General features: G+C 36.6%; 1 protein-coding gene across 1 annotated transcript in view; it reads right to left on the bottom strand.

The window, feature by feature from the left end:
• MMP16 (matrix metallopeptidase 16) overlaps positions 1–19,267 on the bottom strand; it is a 166,451-nt gene that overhangs the window by 29,218 nt on the left and 117,966 nt on the right. Inside the window, exons 5-6 of the mRNA XM_054167377.1 lie at positions 11,292–11,453; positions 7,313–7,530 (exon numbers count right to left, since the gene is read on the bottom strand). Coding sequence (XP_054023352.1) covers positions 7,313–7,530; positions 11,292–11,453 — 380 coding nt within the window. The remainder of the gene's footprint in view (positions 1–7,312; positions 7,531–11,291; positions 11,454–19,267) is intronic.

Genomic DNA, 19,267 nt, shown 5'->3' with positions numbered 1-19,267 from the left:
GGAGAAAGTTCTTCACAGAGTCATTCGTCATTGGAATGGGCTGCCCAGGGAGGTGGTGGAGTCACCATCCCTGGAGGTGTTCAAGAGGGGATTGGACGTGGCACTTGGTGCCATGGTTTAGTAGTCATGAGGTCTTGGGTGAGAGGTTGGACTTGATGATCTTTGAGGTCTTTTCCAACCTTACTGATTCTATGATTCTGTTTTACCTACTGAAGACCTAGGTGTGCATATTTTCCTCATTGAGATTCTCTGTCCAAACCTGACCCATTCCTAACAAGTCAATCTACCCAAGTCTTTCACGTGTGTTTCTTCATCTGCATTTTTTATGTATTTCACTTATTTAATGGTGTTATGCAGAACCATAATTGTCCTGTATTTCTTGCAGTTGGTAGCATGTGATAGAAAATAAAATTAAGTTAATGGTCCCTTCTAGCCTGGACTATTCTATGATTCCTGGCACAGCTGTTAAATTTACATCTTATCCCTGATCTGTATTGCAAAGCATATCACCCAAGCTTACAGTACAGAGCTAGTCAATCAACAGGCACCATCATGTCATGCAAAAAATAGTATCAGAAGAAATAATAATATGTGTTTTGCATGTGAGGGTTTATTTAGGTCAACCTGCTGTGAGAAATTACACAGTAACAAGATGGTAACCACTTGCATTAGATGAAACACTTCCGTAGAACATTCTGGAGGGGTCCACAGCCAAAGATGTCAGTGTCTAAGGGATAGCTGCCCTTCAGAAAAAGCTGAACCACATGTTTAGTGGAACTGTTTGGCCTCAGAGGACATACTATCTAACAGAAAACAAAGCATGTGATGGATATCAGAGGAGCTCAGTATTGTCTGCTCTATTACAGTTCAAATCCTTTTACACCACAGTCTCTGCCCATGAAACTACAGCCTTTTGGAAAAACAAAACAAAACACCAGTACTCTTCTGACAAATCTAAAGCCCTACCGAAGATATTGAATCATGTATCCTGCTAAGGTTACACTTTTCAATGGGCTAGTACATGAGTAATATGAATTGTATCAGCCAGATAATACAGATTTTTAATAATTTCAAGTTGCTTACAAGTTTCAGTAACATGCACACCCACTGCACTGATGCATTTATAAATCAAGCACTAATTATGTAGATTTTTCAATACATAATATTTATAAGGGTACAAATATACCTGTAGGCTAGTAGGTGCTAGATAGTAAGTATAGCAATGGCTGGGTTGCCATCATTCAAATAGACATAAAACTATGTAGTAAAGTCCAAGGCAATTTTTTAAAGGTGAAGAGATAGAAGGATTTTAAAGTTAACTATTCTGGTACAGTTATTGTCCTGTCAGTTACCTTCTTGTCTAAATTCCTGGGCAGCTGAGTGGAATATGCTACCTACTTTCCAAACAGTGATGAACAGACTGTGCTTCCCATTTTAAACCTGTGGCGTATTAGCTAAAACCCTTCCCTAGCTCAGAAGCACACTGAAAGGTTTAGGTAACATTTGGGAAGTATTTTTATATCTGTCAGTGAAAGTATACATTTATCAAAAATATACAAGCTATGAAGCTTTAGAATTCCAGTATATCCCTTCTCTTTTTCTTTCTTGACATTCTATAATTTGGTTTTGTATCACGAAACAACCATCCTGTCCATTTCCAGTGGGCTTGATCTACCATGATACACTGCAGTCCCTGCTGAGTTTTTGTTGCAAGTCTCTGTCCTTCTCACCATACAACCCGAATTGCATGAACTAAAGCAACTCTCCTCCTTGATGTGTTAAAAAATGGCAAATTTCACCAGATTATCTTCCTAACAGTGGCATGAGGGAAGTCCACTTTCTGCAGACTTAGCTGCTTCTGTTCCCAGTCTTTCACAGTTGAGACGCTACGTAGCTTTCCCTCTCAGATTCCAAAGTGACTCCTTCCACAGCATCCTCTGCTGAATTTTTCCCACCTGTAACTGGCAGCTCAGATATCCACAGTATCACACACCAAAAACTAGCTACACAGACCAGGAGAGCTTTGAAAAGTTTGCTTTCAAATGTGGTGGAGTCAAGTCTCACATTGTAGCTGTTTCTGTGTCTCCACTTGTTGGTTTTGGTTTTTTTTTATTAGACCTATCAGTTATGATTAAATAGCCAGTGCCAAAATGCTTTAAAAATTTCTCATATGTTTACCACATATCAAGAAACAGGGTGATTATTTTTCCTTTTGTGTTTAACAGTATATTCTATATAAATACACAGTTCTGAAAAGGGATATTAAATGGCATCTACACAGTTACATATGAAAGTAACTGCACTCTAAACTAATGCCAGGAGGTAATGACAGCCTAATTGCTTTGGCTTGTTTGGCATGTCATAAATGTTTTTACAATGGTTCTTAGCAGATGAAGGGTCAGAAAATGAATTTTTGCAGTTGTAGAGAAATTACTATAAAATAGCAAAATACAGCCTGTTAAAGCCTTCCTAAAACCAGCTCCGTATTCTACCATCTGTAATATTAACATTTCAGAAGATATTTCTCTGAACTCTAAATGTTGTGTCTGATGGACAGGCTTCTTTCTCTTGTACTTAATGTCACATATCAACAAACTGCATATGACAGTGGGTAACAATGCTGTTTTTCAAGGATCGAGTCAACTTTTCCAACATGAGTACAAAAAACCATTATTGATTATATAGGATCCATTAATTTGTTGGGGTATGTTGCCTTTTTAAAAATTTATTTCAATTTTTGTTTGTATTAGATTTAGCATAAAACAAAGAAAGGACCAGTGTAACCTCTGCAAGATGTTCTGTGAACCAAAAAAAACCCCTTGCGTCACATAAAGAACAGTGACCTGCCCCTCCAACTTGCTGATTACAGAGGACAAGTGTCAAAAACTTAGTGTGTACTTTTCTAGATGCAATCTGTTAAAAAAAAACCACCTAAGGGTTTTGTTAAGAATCTGTGAAACTGAAATGGACCTAAAGAAAATGGATATTAACAGGAGCGCACAGATTGTTGAAGCAGAGCTAGAAGTAATTTTGTTGCCAAGAAACAATCAGCATGTGGAGTCAAACGCAAGCTGTACGCGCCTCAAAAAGAACAGAAGAAGCAACCAGTGTTACTTGAGCTGCATCCTTTGAGAGATGACATGTTCCATGTGACTATTGTCTTTCTTGAACATTCTTTTAAACTATGTAAAAGCTTCAGGTGTGAACATAAGTACCTTTATTTTGAACTTTACGCTCAAAACGTTTTTGCTACTGAGAACTGCAAAAGCATGTGACCCGCACAGAACAGAGGAAAGAAGTGGAAATACATGCTGTAAAATTCTTCACTAAATGCACCTTTTCTGGTGACCTTTAACAAGGAGGTTGCTTTTCATGGCACAGTAGCCCTTCAGGTACTCTGGAGATTTTAGGAAGACAGTATTGTGGGGTACCACCTATTGCTATATGCAATGGGTGAGAGGCTCTTCCACTAAAGGCAGTGTCATACCACTCTGCATAACTTCCTTGGAAAAGGAAGACTAATTTGTTTTTCTCCATTTGCAGCCATTTTCTGTGTCCCAGGGGAGTTCTAACTAAACAGAGGGAGAAAATAACTGGAGAAAAGATTGGAAATGAGAGTGACAGCTAAATGCTAATTACATTCAGCATAAATACAGAAGCTAACTGGAATCTGAAGATAAAAACTTGGCACTCATGAATTTTGGCATAGTTCAAGCATGTAGTAAATAATAATGCTAATTAGAAAACTACATTCAATTAAGATGAACTCCACACACTTCAAAGTATCAGCTGATCACAACTGAAACCAATAATTCCAATGCATTGATTTTAACTAGTATATTTCTTCTACAGCGTACTGTGTCCCCCAAGCCTTACAGCTAGCAGGGTCATTTTAAAGGCATCTCATTTAAACAATTCAGAAAGAAGTCCTTTAGGGACAATATATTTATATGTCAGTAATCCATGTTTATTTCATGATAAATGCCTTTGCTTTCTTTAAAATCCTGTAATTTCTACCAATAAAAAATAAGTTCTAATTCAGTCATCTTTGGGGAATCTTTAACAAGCTGATAGCTTTACTTCCGTGTTAACTGTTCATGTTAGATGATGAACAGCTCCTCTTTATTGAAGTTCTATAACCCCACAATTTTTATCGAGTGTGGCTAGGATTGTTACTTTGTCAAAGTGACTGCAAAACAATAAAAAGCAATGAATAAGTGTACATTCCGTTCTCCCTTTAAGTTTACTGTTATTAACTTTTACTCTGGATATATCCGTTTGAGAATGACAGATATTCTTCAAACAGCAGGCATAGAAACTGTTTCTAATATTCTGATACTCTTCAGTGTATGTAATAGCTCAAGAGCCAAGAGAAAACAATATTCCTGAAATTAATATTATTTGTCATCTACTATGAAAATCCACTGTGTATCTGAAACGGTTACCATTCATGTTTCAGTTTTCTTTTAAATTAGAATTTGATTATTCAAAAGGGCTCACATTCTTCAAAGCTGTGGCTGTGTTCCCAAGCAATTTCAAGGATAATTTAAACAAACTGAGCTCCTGAGCTTGAGACTTGCCTGTGAGATATAAAAGTGGCTATTTTCACTTTGAAATTGGTACATGGCATACATTCCATTTAGAAGGCAGTAGTCTACCACTACACAATCATTACAGATGAAGAAAGAAAAGGATATAATTTGATTAGCCTCCAACATTATTATTATCACTCATCTGGGCAGTACCCAGAAATAATTCTTCCAATGAAGGTTATAACTTGTTTTTAATTTTTTCTACCTGGTACAGTAACTGCCATCAGTCCCCTCTCCTTCTCCACCTCTCTGTACCTGGCTCTCAGCCCATCTCTCATGCCTATCTTTGTACTAGTATTATGAGGCAAAGGGAAAGACAAAGAAGTTTGGGATTTTCTGTTGTGTCAGGCCACAGAACCTCCAGCTTCACTACTTCCTTTTCTGGATGCTTTCTCTGTATTCATTCCCTATTTCTATTTATACTTTCAGAGAGTCAATTCCTGCCCTGGTCCTGCTACAGTCTTACATGCTGAGCTTTTTCCTATAAACATGAACTCTTGAGATTCTGCCAAGTAAGTTGAAAATCAAACCCTGACCTTTCTAATTCATTCTCCACTTGTCTGCTCTTTTCAGTACTCCTCCCCATACACCTTTTTTCCTCTGGAAAAAAAAAAAAAATCTCAAACAGGTAATGAAGCTCCTTAGTTCCTTTAGCAGACAGAACTCTGAATTGGTAAATTCATGTGCAAACCAAACATTTAAGGCATACTAACTCAAGAATTCAAAGCCACTCAGACTAAAAGGCAAGTATACTTGTACGCTTTAGTAAGCACCACTGCTTAGCACACTAAGCCAAGTGATGCCTTCTTATGCTCCCAGCTACCCTGAGCAGGAAAGGAGAGCTGTGAGACCCTTAACAAAAGTAATATGGACAAAGATAATCTTTTTCTTCCCTTCCCAATGCATTGCTTTTATGATTGCAGCAACTTCATTTCCGAGGGTCATATTCTAAACATGAAACCTGTAAATGCTCTGCTACTTTTCATTTATCTCTGTGCTTCCTCATTAGGGCAATGTAAACACAGTTTACACACTAGTAAGCATACAAACTCTATAGCAAATACATAGTGCTACAGCAGTAAGAAGTAAACATAGTTTGGAGAAAATTTAATTTGTATTTTCAAGCAAAATATGCAAGGGTGATTAGTAATGGTGGCAAATCTATTTATCCCAGACCATAGACTTGGCTAGACAGGAAATTTTGTATTACTGGGATAGCATTTCACTATTTATTGATTTATGTCTAAAATAAATGAGAATATGTTCTATTGCTGTTGAGGTAGATGACATGAGATTGAAGTAGGTATTTTCATATCCTGTTTAATGTCAAGTTAGAAAATTAGATTCTTCCTTAACCTTTGAGTTTTAATCATAAAAAGACTGATGGTTCAAGACCTCCCAGTGTTTGAGATATACCATCTATTCAAATGGAAAGGGCTGACAGCCCCAGGGCTGGCAAAATCCTTAGCTGTTTATAGGAAAAATATTTCCTGCCCATTGGGTTGTGAAGGTAGCTCAATAATTTTGAATGAATTCACGTAAACTCATTTGTACATGTTTTTTCAGGTATGCTGAAGAAAGTGAAAGCCTGGGTAGCATTGCTAATAAGATTTATCTAGAGTGATAGATTACATAAAAAGAAAACACAAGGGAGAAGTCAGTCCCATGAAAAAGGACAACAAAAGCCATTGAAGTGGGAGCTTCATATTTTGGGAGAAATTCATTGTGCTTCGCTTGTCCTTACACTATTGCTGACAGGAAAAGCATTATGTTTTCATCTGAAAGGCCTTTCTTTTCTACCTACAATGGGGAAGGTAGCATTGTATATATTTACAAACCAAACTTCCTATGCTTCCTGTTTCTTAGGGTGAATTTGACACACAAGCAGTTCAAAATAATAGATTATCCTGTTGCTTGTTTCTGCAACATTCAGACAGCACTACCTGTCAGCAAATTGGTTTAAGACTTAAGAGGCTGTATAACAATGATTCTGTAATTATACTTCTGGAAATCACACTGCAGATCATCCTCCTAAGAGAGCTTGGATGTCCATAAGCCTTAGCAAAAGAGTGAGTCTCTTATCAAAACATTACCTTTCAGTTCATTTTGTTCATTTTAATTTATAGTATATACCCCATTGTCAACTCAGAGCAAGAGGATGAATGGAAATAAACAATGATACATTTGCAATAAGATTTTTATGGTGAAGACCTTTACTTAGATATTGTGGTTTCAATGCAACCACAATGAAATGACAAACTTCCTTTGTAAATGACAAATCTCATTCTAAAGTTAAAATTATAGCTCCATGTGAAGAAACAATAACAACAAAACCCAAACAACAAAATACTACAAAACACTGAAGAAACAATTACTGTATGTCTGGATGTGGCTGTATTCCAAACAAAATCATTCTTGTTATTCATGAGCTGATTTACACTTTTTATCTCTCCATAACATGCAGCATTTATTTACTCTTACATTTTGAGGCACTACAGTTTCTGCTGACATGGGTATTTTCCCCAAATAGAACATTACAGCAGCCCTCTGCTAGACATTTAAGCCATGGGTTTGTTTATTTTTTAGTTTCTTTCTTGAACTTTCTAACTGTGAGCAGGCTGGGAAAGTGGAGTCGTGATGAATGAGAGTTTGCTTAAAAAAAAACAAAATAGAGAAATGTAGACATTTGATGTAACACTGAAAAACTCACAGTCTCCTACCTTGAAAACAAACATTTCCCGGCGAAGAATAGCCAGAGTGTTGAAGTTCCCATCGCAGATGTTAGGCTTGGCTCCAGGATAGGAAGGTTTGTCACCAGTGGGTGGCCGGGGAGGTTTAGGTTGCCTGTCATTCTTCCGTGGGTCTGCTGGAGGAATTGAACGATGTGGGGGCACTGTTGGCAGAGGTCTTGTTGGTGGTGGGATCCTGTCAGGTGGACCTTTAAAAATATAGCAGCAGGATGTAATTTAAATGCCCACCAGTGGCACTCAAAGAAGGACTACACAACAAAAACCTGCTGTAAAGAAGTGCAAACCCTGCAGTGGACAGGGAATGGAAAAAGTGACCTAACATACCTTTCCCATGTTGTTAAATGGCATAATGAAGAACTACCATAAAACCAAGGCACAAATTAAGAAGCTAATTAATTTTAACTATCCAGAATCTTCCTTCATTATTGGAACACCATTCCAATAAAACCTTCAAAGGATATGTAGTCCACCATCATTTCAGATAAGAAGTAATTCATAGCACACACTTTATCAATTGAGTAAGAACTGTTTAAACAGAATGTCTATTGCACAAAATAAGGGCAAATAATGAAAAGACCCAAAACTCCTCATAAGATCATCAGCAGTCAGTGGGTTTTCAATTAATGATTTTAACTTCCACTCATCAATTCACATATGCATATAGATAGAATACCTGTTATTTCCTACTGACCTAATTCACAGGCCAAGTAGTGTCACGCATTAGTGACAAGACACAGTCAGTTTTTCCCAATGTCCTTTGCTATGTATAGGAGCTCTCGAAACTGGACTTCAAATCTTAGGCATCCACACAAACAAAAACTATAATTTACATGCTCTCTTCAATATTTTGAAATTACTTACTTCATATTTTCATTTTTATTTTCTAGTGAGTCTTACAAAGCTAGATAGATGGAAATTAAAGGAATTGTTCTGAGGTTACATTGATTAAAAAGACCTAAAGTGAAAAATTAAAACTCTGTACAGTGGTTTAACAACATTTTTCTTCTTTCAAATACATTTTCTGTCATAATATACAGAGTTTGATGACAGGTGAAATAACTATTGCACTCCATTTCTCTACCTGAAAGTAAAAAAGGCCCTCCTAGACAGATGCTTTTCATAATCCTAATGGCATACAGAATGACTTGCAATAGGTGTACTGAAAATATCTCTACAAGTGTTACTAAATTTAAGCATTTTTCCATGTACAAAAAGATAAGAAATTTCAGCTGAATCAGTAAGATTTCTGGAAACAAAATGAAAACTTCAGTTTTGCTCATTCTATTTAGGCCTCTCTCCACATCATTTAAATACCTAATGAATCATCATGACCAGCTTCAGAATAGTAAGGCAACCCTAAAGATGCAGAAGTGGCATCTGATAAGTTTGCCAAAAAGATTTATACTTTTTCAAGAACAAAATGGACTACGTGAGGAAATATTAAACTTGCCAAATGGTTGTCATACAATTTAATAAGGCATTTACTTAATTCACAATTTTAAAGCTTGTGACATTTATAATTTACAGTTAATAATGCTGTTTCAAGGAATACTGCAGACCAAAGTAATTATTTTAATAGGTGTGACATTTTTATTGAGGCGTGTGATTCCAGATCACCTCTTGATTTTAAAGGCAGCAAAGGAATCAGTTTGTAGTGGTTCATGCTGGAAAGTTTTTAACCTCAAACCAAAGTTTTCATATGCCATTTGGTGGTGATGTCAGATATTACTTCCCAGGGGTAACACATTTCTCCTACTAACGTATAGCCCACAGCTGTTAAAGCTTAGCAGTTGGTTTTCAGAAAAATATCCTTGTCTAGCCCTTAAGTCTAGACTACCAACTTATGAGGTCATGAGAAACAACCTTCCTTCCAGCTAATCACACAGGGGGGGAAAAAAAAAACAAACAACCACCAAACAAATCTTGATCAGCCAATAATTTTGAAATTATTTATGCTTTATGAAAATATCTATCAGTTATTGTTAATATAACACTTTGCAAAGCTTCTTAATACAAACCACCATGGAGTGTACGGGGTTCTAGTTAGCGGCACAGTAGTTCTACATGATGATTGTTGTTCTTCCCAGCAGCAAAGATAAACAAGGAATGGCCCTGATTATATTTTATGTAAACCTGACAAACCTTTAAAATGAAAATATTTTTGAGCACAATACTGAATTAAATACAGAATTATTTGGGGAATATTAAGCAAGATAATTCCAAATTATATGTACTGGATACTGTCCTGGTGGGCTCAGCCCTAAGCAGTGACAAATAGATAGCAGTATCATATAGATACCACAGAGTTACCTATATATATATATATATTTAAATAAAATATGCACTATTTAATAAATACCCACAAAATCAAGGTCTTTAAAACCAAGTATAAAAACCACATATTGGGAAATGTAAGGAAAAGCAATATGGGAATTAGTGCCACATTCAAACCATAATCAGAATAATAATGTTTTAAAATTTTTAATTACATTGCTTACAAAATTTCATTCAATAGATGCAGAACTTAGTTACATCACATATGTCTTTTGCATCAGGCCATAAAAATCCTAAAAACCCACATTTTAAATAAGAGGACCATTTCCCAGGTAGCTCAAAATCTAGGGCTAGTAGTAAGATTTTTTTAGAGATCAGTTTGCAATATTTATCACAAAATTATTTTTTCTCTGGGAACACAAATTTTGTACATCTTGGCAATTGATTACCTACAAATTGAAAAGGCATCAATTCATCCAGTTGCAAGACCTTGGACTACTGTGGAAATAAGCTCATTATAGTCAAAGGCCTGAAATTCTTAATATTTCCATAATTTGGGATCCTTTTTCAAAGATTTTCTTTACACCTTTTTAAAACATTTAAAATTGCTACTCCAGATGAGTACAAACTTGAGTGCAAGTTACAAAGAGTGAGAAACAAAGTAAGAGAGTTTAATCAGAATCTTTGTACTGTTCATAAGGTGGCCTCTGGCATAAGCTTATTATTGAGCTGCCAAATGCAGAGGGACCCGACGGCATTGATTGACAGCCAGCTGAACATGAGCCAGCAGTGTGCCCAGATGGCCAAGCAGGCCAATGGCAACCTGGCCTGCACCAAGAATAGTGTGGCCAGCAGGAAAAGAGAAGTCATTCTGCCCCTGTACTCAGCACTAGTTACGCCACACCTTGAGAACTGTGTCCAGTTCTGGGCCCCTGAATTTAAGACAGACATTGAGACTCTTGAACGTGTCCAGAGAAGGGCAACGAGGCTGGGGAGAGGCCTCGAGCACAAGCCCTACAAGGAGAGGCTGAGGGAGCTGGGATTGTTTAGCCTGGAGAAGTGGAGACTCGGAGGAGACTCAGGGGAGACCTTATTGCTGTCAGCAACTACCTCAAGGGTGATTGTAGACAGAAGGGATTTGGTCTCTTCTCCCAGGCAACCAGCACCAGAACGAGAGGACACAGTCTCAAGCTGCACCAGGGGAAGTTTAAGCTCGAGGTGAGGAGAAAGTTCTTCACAGAGTCATTCGTCATTGGAATGGGCTGCCCAGGGAGGTGGTGGAGTCACCATCCCTGGAGGTGTTCAAGAGGGGATTGGACGTGGCACTTGGTGCCATGGTTTAGTAGTCATGAGGTCTTGGGTGAGAGGTTGGACTTGATGATCTTTGAGGTCTTTTCCAACCTCATTGATTCTATGATTCTATGATAAAAACCGGCAGAGTCTACATTAACAAACCCTTTTGGAGAGGTAGCACAATACCTAAAATACATAGAATAAACCAGGTTGGAAGAGACCTTCAAGATCATCGCGTCCAACCCATCAACCAATCCAACACCACCTAAACAACTAACCCATGGCACCAAGCACCCCATCAAGTCTTCTCCTGAAAATCTCCAATGAATATATACATTGAAAAGCAAAAAACTTAACCTTGCTTAAATAAAGCATAACATACCATATATCTTCTGGATCCCCTGTAAATCATCATTAGGCAGCTTGAAGTTGTCAGTTTCCATATACTGGTAAAATGGAGCCATGATTGCAGTGGGGTCATTAGAATGCTCCAAGCCCAGAGCATGTCCCAGTTCATGCACTGCAACTAGAAACAGATCATTTCCTATGAAGAGAAGGGAAAAAAAAAAGAAAAAGACCTTTGAAACCATAGGCATAGTAACAGAAATAACACAAGTGGAGAACTTAGCACACAATAAACATTTTTTCACTGAATTTGATTCTTATAGGGTAAGGCTTACAATGAATCAAAAGGACAGTAGGGTGGCAAAAGCAACTTTCCCTTTTTAAAGAAATAATTATTGTTACATACAATGTACAATACTCTTACAGTCACAATAAATGCAGTCTTTCACAGCTGAGGCACACGGTTAGTGCAGTGTTCCAGTGTCATACCTCATGCCTAGGCTTTTGTGCAATTTCTGACCTGAAGTGCAGTGAACCTGACTAAAAATACTTGCATTGAAATGCTGCTCCAAAAGGAAAAACATCCTTGGTCTGTGTGGTAAACTTGACAAACTATTTAGGACAAAACCCACAGAGAACTTTGTGGTCCAATTGCCTGTAATCAGACACCTGAGAATTATTTGTGGATGCTCTGAATGACCATAACTGAAACCCTAACAAAGAAAATACAGGTGTTGTGCAATCCTTCTCAAAATAAGATGCCCTTATTTGTGTTATTGTGTAATTCCCTTGCTAAGTCTAGTTGCTTACTTAAATATTAGAACTGTTTATTTTAGTAGGTCTAAAAAATAAAATTACATACTCATGTCATAGACTGATTTAACTTTAATATTATTTCCTTATAAAAACCATATTTTCATCTTTTTATTGCAAGGTATTAGGCACAACTAGAGGTTTTAGCAGTAGAATTTATGAAACAAATATACATCAAAGCCAACAGGATTATTTCTACATATTTCAGAGTTGGATGTCTATGGTATTAATTTTGTCTATATTTATTCATCTGAGAGCAAGCTCAGCATATCTTTTTATGAGCCTTTTCTATAGATTCTGTCTGTAGTCAACCTGTCATACAACAAGACTTTGGAAAAATGCATTACAGTCACTCAGAGTGGGTCACATCTGGGATACTGCTCATTTTCCCCATCTTGGCATGGGAAGGATTACCCTCTGGAAGAGTGTTCCTGTCCTGTTGACAAGTGAAGTATTTTAAATCAGCATATTATGCTGCATCTAAATTTTAGATAGCTGGGTTGAAGTGAAACGGGTGCCACCTACAGCAGGTAGTTTCTTGATGGCAGAACAGGATAAATAATGAAAAGCCTATACTGTGGCCTAATAAGAGTGTTGTATATTGTAAATCATTTGGGGATAGACAATTATTTCCCACCGCTGGCACTGGAATTCTAAGTAGCATTATAATATTAGCAGTATTAAAAAGGTAAAATTAACAAAAGAAAACACACACACATATATATATAATTGTAGAACCTTGAGGATACAATAGTTGACAGCATTTCAGTTTCTCAACTATCTTCTCGTGTAGACACAAGGAAATACATTTTCTCCCAAGTATATATGAAAGTGGAAATACTTGGCAGTAATGTCTTCATGATGTATGGAGCCATGATGATGTTTGTAAAATAAATCTTTAACTGAAAGCAAGAAAACAGTCACAACTAAATCTATGTGCTTAGTTGTCAAAGTGCCTTCACGTCTTTCTGATTCCTAATCTGGAAACATGAAAACTAAGTGCATTTGGTTTTCTTTATTCAGTATAAAAATGCAGAAAAAACATGTCTTTCAAAAATTAATATGACATAATGTGCTTTCAGAAATGAGAAGAGTTTATCCTATCATTTATAATTATATGGTTTCCAGATGAAATATTTTCATTACAATATATTTCCTTGGATGTAGCTCATTTTATAGTACAGCAGATTCTCAATGTGCTGCTGTAACAGGTTTGATAAGCTTGACTGTCCTGGCAACAAATTCTTCTGATACCTGAATCTCTGTGTAGTGAAAGCTGATCTTGACATTATCTCACATGAATAATCCACAGCTTCTGTAGCTAACATCAACAGTGGAAGTGATGCACAGGAGCAGTTCTGTAAAAGTTTTCATTCTGCACTCATAATGGCATAATTAACATAATTTAAAAATTGATAGGTTTAAGATGGAAACACACAAAGGAAGGTGATGTTAATATATTGACTGTGCTAAGTCTCACATTTTTCTGCTCTTTTCTGCCTTCCACAAAGGTTAGAGTTCTAACTCAGATTAGAATGAAATATTTCTTTGTCTAGCATTAACTCATATATTTAAGATGCAATTTTGTTTTGCTTCTCAGGCCTTGTGAAAGGCAAATTTGCCTCCTAAACCTGTGCTTCCTACATCAGAATTAGGAATATTAACCACTCTGGGTCCTATAGTAATATTTGTACTAAGATGGCTACAGTATCTACTGCACCATTTTCAAAAAGTTTTAAATTAATAGTACTTTTTCCCATGATTACTAAGCTAATCAACATCAGTAGACCAAAGATTATTTCATGTGGGTATCAAATGATTCTAAATTAATAGTATTTGATTCCATGATTATTAGGCTAATCAGCATCAGTAGACCAAAGAGTGCTTTACATGTGTATTAAACCTCTACTGTTTGTGATAGGAAGACTAGGAAGTGAACCTGTTACAACTGCCAAAGTGTCAAGAAATCACATAAATGGGCTTGGAAGAGTCTGCTGAGTTTATTTGCACCAGTTATGCAATGCACAAAGAATCAATACATCATTTGGTTATCAGTTCTTAACGTGTACCCATAAAGATCTCCAGGAATTCCCATTTTTTGTTGCATGCTGCCCTTGAAGGGGTGTGAATTACATAAAATCAGGCAAATAAAATACACTGTCATCTACTGGCATATCTTCCTTCTGGGATCACAGATAATAAGCATACAGTAGAGCACTTCCTAAGCAGCACTTCTAAATGAAAGTGAGACTGTGTGAGAGAACAGATATTACACAAGGGAAGGATGTTTCTTGGTTTATCTTTCTCCCTTTGTCTTTTGGATAGACATTATTATGTCAAAACAAACAAAAAACAACAAACAAACAACAACAACAAAAACATATTCAGCATCTGACTGCCCCTCTGGACTATGTCCCAAAGGAAAAAAAATCAGGACTATGAAAATTTCTGTCTCCTGCAATGCAACTTACAGCCATCAGGGCACCTCTTAAATGTGGCAAAGACATAGTAGTCCTTGGAGCAAATGAATAAGGGCAGAGGGAGAAGGTCACAGGAAAGCTGGGAGAATAATATTCTTGCCTGGGGTGACAGTGATTTAACAGGGAACATATTTTCTACTTGTACTCAAATAGCCCCATTATTCATAACAATTTCCATCAGGAGTCATGATTGTCTCCAGGGCATCCTGAATTTAAACTGACCCAAATAACATAGTACAGTTGAACTGAGATTTAAACCAGTCCAAGATGTGTTGTCTGAGACCAGCATAGGTAGGACTTACTACCGTCTTAGTTTCCATCATTTTTGCTCTGCATATAATTAGATTTCTCCAATTAGGTAACAATTACTCAGCCCCACTTTGCTTTTTGGAGCAGACTTGCCTTGAGCATCTCAATGTTAGCATAACCAGCTACTGAGTGTGCTGAAAGACAAGCCTAGATGCTTACTCTTTCTCTCTAGAATGCACAGGACTTGTGACTGCAAGGTTGGTAGTGGGCCAGCTTCAGTTTCTTGGCCAGTGGTCAGAGGAAGGAGTGTAAAGGCAAGTGAACATTCATATCAGCTCAGGCTGGATTTGTTATTGTTCAGACACTGGATATAATTAAAACAATATTTTCAGTTTCCACCATTAAAGAGTCCCAAATCTTTCTATATTTCAATACACATTACTCAATCTCAAACATATTTCAGCCCACATGTCAAACAAAGAATCCTCACAAAACTTTTAAACAAGTCATGAGTAACAGAGGTAAACTATGTTTGACTATGATGACTTTTAAACTGAATGCTGCCACTACAGGGTATATGATGGTGAATATTCATTATGATAGTCTCAGTCACCTCTTGTTATATTTGTGTATAGAGTCATAAAGAAATACTGGAAAATAAATTTCACAAGTCCAAAACTGTTCTTGTGCTCCTCATTAGCATGGAGATTTGGAATAGAAGTTATAGAAGCTCTAAAAGATTGTGATTGTTTTTAGTGGTTTATCTCAAGCTGAGTTTCACAAGGAAATGTGAAATTCTTTACTATGTGTAAAGAACTAAGACAAAATGATTATTTTTATACTGACACTTTTCTCTGAGGCTATAAACTATTTTAGGCACTAAATCTGCCTGACTTTACAATCACTGCACAAACTCCAGAACATAAATATGTATTAATCCATTAAATATTCAACAGCCGGCACTGTGGAACATGGTGTATGGGGAAGCCTTTTCCCGTAGTTAATATATAAACTATTTTTCATGTCCAGAGATAAACAAAGCTAATAGGTTTGTACACAGCAAGCTATAAGGAAATCCTAGTTCTGAAGACATTAATTCCTGCTTGAAATGGTATGCAATCTTAATTTTTAAAAGGGATACCTTAATGTCTTAGCAAGTCCTCAATCCATCACTTAGGCACCTTTGTAATAAAACACTAAATGACACCTCAGGGCACGTCACTTGGCTCTTCTCTTTGGCATGGGCCAGTAACTGCTACAACACATGAGCTTGAGTTATCCATAGTTTAAATGCCACATGACCTCATTTTGGAAGATTTTTCCCATCCATCCAGAGAAAACACAAAAAAAAAAAATCCAGGAATTTCAAATTACAAACAAGCAGGGAAACTATAAAAATATTTTATACAAGGACCTACACCATTTCTTCCAAGACTATTCTACTTCATTTTTCCAGTGACGCAGAGAGATGACTTCAGATTAAATCCATATGAATCTGAAATGTAAATCTGCACAAGACAGACTTCTGTTATAACCTTACAGCAAAACAGTACCTCAAAGTCAAACCTACAGTTCATCAGCTAATACTGCAAACATGTGTTCAATATATTTGGAATTCACATTTTCATCGCTCTGTTCGTTCGTACTATTGACTCATTAAATCAATGCTGCTAATCCCAACTGGCTGAAATATTGCAAACTTTGGAGTAAGATTCTTACTGTACACAGTGTACAGAAAGAACAACAACAAAAGGATAAAAAACAAGAAGGAAAAAAAATAGTATTTTATCTTTGTAATTATCGTTCTCTCCAGACAGGACAGAATTTTGAATGTGTTGTTTCAACAGTCAGTGATAAAAGAAGATTCTTTCTCTCTTCAACCTTATTGCAATATAGCAGAATTGAACATATACATTACATATGCACTTACATAAACACCATATAGGCATATATATATGTTATATGGAAAGTACACATGGACCTAAATATAAATCACAGGCGTACTCTCTTACTCCAATAACGATGCCACATTTTCCAGTCTAAGAAATCATATACACTTGCTTGACATTATCTCAGACTTCTGCCATTGGCACTGAAATTCAGTAGCTTGGTGCTTATTTTGGAATAGATGAAGCTGAGATGGTGCAGTAGCTTTGAAAAATGAAGAGGTTATAAATAAAAAGGTATCAGATATGGTATACTCATTTCCCATATGAGCTGTGCATACCTATTTTGTGCATGCTATTTGAAACAATTTTTCACTAACTGATCTATACTTTTAGCCATTTTTTTTCCCATTGTAATAATAGAGAGGGGCATTAAAATGTTTCATTTACTCTATTATTACATACACTAGCACAAACACTAAAAATCTTTGCAAGTTGACTTACTGATTCATGCTTGCAGGCAGAAGGGAAGGCATAGGCATTTTGTTGTATACAAAGTATGCACTAATATACTCTGTTTATAACAATATACTTACACCCCCACAGACCAGTCTTTCAAAAATAGAAGTATTTTAAAAAATAACCAACCAGTGACAAATTTAAACTTGCTTCCTTGAAATTTGACAGGGGGACACTCCTATAAGGCAAGAATATCTTCAGGTGACTCAGTGATTGTTGATGCGATACGACAAGAGCAAGGGAGTTTAGAGGTGTGTATGCCCCCTTGGCAGTATTCTACTGTTTCTGCATATTGTGGGCATAATTTACAAGTCAGGAACCCACTAAGATATTTGAAAGGTGTTTAAGGAGAGACTGGATGTGGCACTTGGTACCATGGTTTAGTTGATGAGGTGGTGTTGGATAATAGGGTGGACTCGATCTCGAAAGTCTTTTCCAACCTGGTTAGTTCTAGTCTACATTTTTTAATAATACAGATCAACCTTAACTTTGGAAGACAAAGATATGCAGGAGGTAAGAATTTCTACCTTACTAATTAGATTTATTACCAAGCACATTCTACAACTTTCTAGTAAATTGTTGGAAGTGGGTGGAACCAATTACTTAAGGTATTCTTCATTTTCTTTCTAAGAAAAGCATGGATGTAAAGATATTTCTGCTTTGTTTCTCAGTTTCAATCACTAGTACTGAAACATTTTGCAAACTATTCTGACTAGAGAATCAATATCAACTCCTCCAAAGATTGAAAGTGGAGCAGCTGGAGATAATGCTAGGGGAGCGAAAGAAAAATGTGAGAGCTTGTTGCTTCTCAAAAAATAAAGTGGAAATAAGATAGTATGTGTTTCCTTCTGCAAATATAATACTTATAGCTTCATTTCATGCTTTGAGGAAACCCTGCTGTGACTATGAACCTAACAAACAGCCCAAAAAAATACCCTTCACGTTGAATCAAGATCCTGGGATTAACTTCTTCATAGCTCAGATCCATTCCTGAATTTGAATACTATCCTCAAATGTAATTTTCAGTCTCCTAGTAATCATTATGTCAATTAACAAAATGAGAAGTTTTGTGGGGGGTGTTTTCATGGTTAGCTTTAGATAATTTTATTCAAAATAACAGAATTTTGCATTTTGCTAGAAAAGATCATCATAAATTATTTTCTTTCAACAAGCTCACATATTTGAAAATACAATAATAATTCTCACAGCATTACAAATGACCAGGAAGCCACACAGCATTTAAGCTATTTCTCAGGTAGTCTCAATGCAATTGCAGACGCTGCAAGTCCTCTAGCAGCCTTATCTATTTCTACCCTTTTCCATCTTGTCTTTGTTTCTGCTTTTAGTTGTTGCTGTGGGAACAATAAGCTGCAGAAGTATTTAAAAGTCCTTTCTGAAGGCTGTGAAAACACACTCTGTGACTGGAGATTTGGATATATGCACACAAAAAAAAGGTTACATAGCAGAGTTTTCAGCTATCCTCCATGGTCCTGTCCCTGAGGAAGAGGACATTCACGGGAAGTGAATGGACATCTTTCTGCCACCCCTGAGTAAGTGTCAGTCTGGGCGAGATTAAATGTATAAAAACCTTAATTCTGCTTCAGTGCATATTAAAATCAAATCCTGGCCTTTGACAAAAAAGTAGGCTTTGTTTCTAAGCCACTCAGCTAAAACACTGGCATGCTGACACTGTGGCTGCTTTTGCTTTGAAGGGATGACTTTTTTTTTTTTCTCTTGATTTGCCCTAATGTCCTATGTGTCCTGCTACAAAGAAATATGTGTAATTACTAGGAGGAAGGTCAAAGTCAACACTGCCAATATTCACAATAGATAAAACTTGCCATGGGGCAGAAATCTGAAAGGGACCTACAGATCACTGAAACCCCCACAACACAATGTGCATAGAATTTAATTTATGTATAAATCCTGTGGTAGCTTTCTGCAGAGATAATTTTTTACCATGTGTCACTTAAACTACTGAGAGCAATTATATTATCCTTTAACTTAACTCACATTAAAGCCATCAAAACTAGGTTATTATTCTTACCTGACCATTGTAGCTAATT

Source organism: Dryobates pubescens, chromosome 14, assembly GCF_014839835.1.
Source record: "Dryobates pubescens isolate bDryPub1 chromosome 14, bDryPub1.pri, whole genome shotgun sequence".
Lineage (NCBI taxonomy): Eukaryota > Metazoa > Chordata > Aves > Piciformes > Picidae > Dryobates > Dryobates pubescens.
The sequence above is the reverse complement of the archived record's forward strand: the minus strand, read 5'-3'. Positions and strand labels throughout refer to the sequence as shown.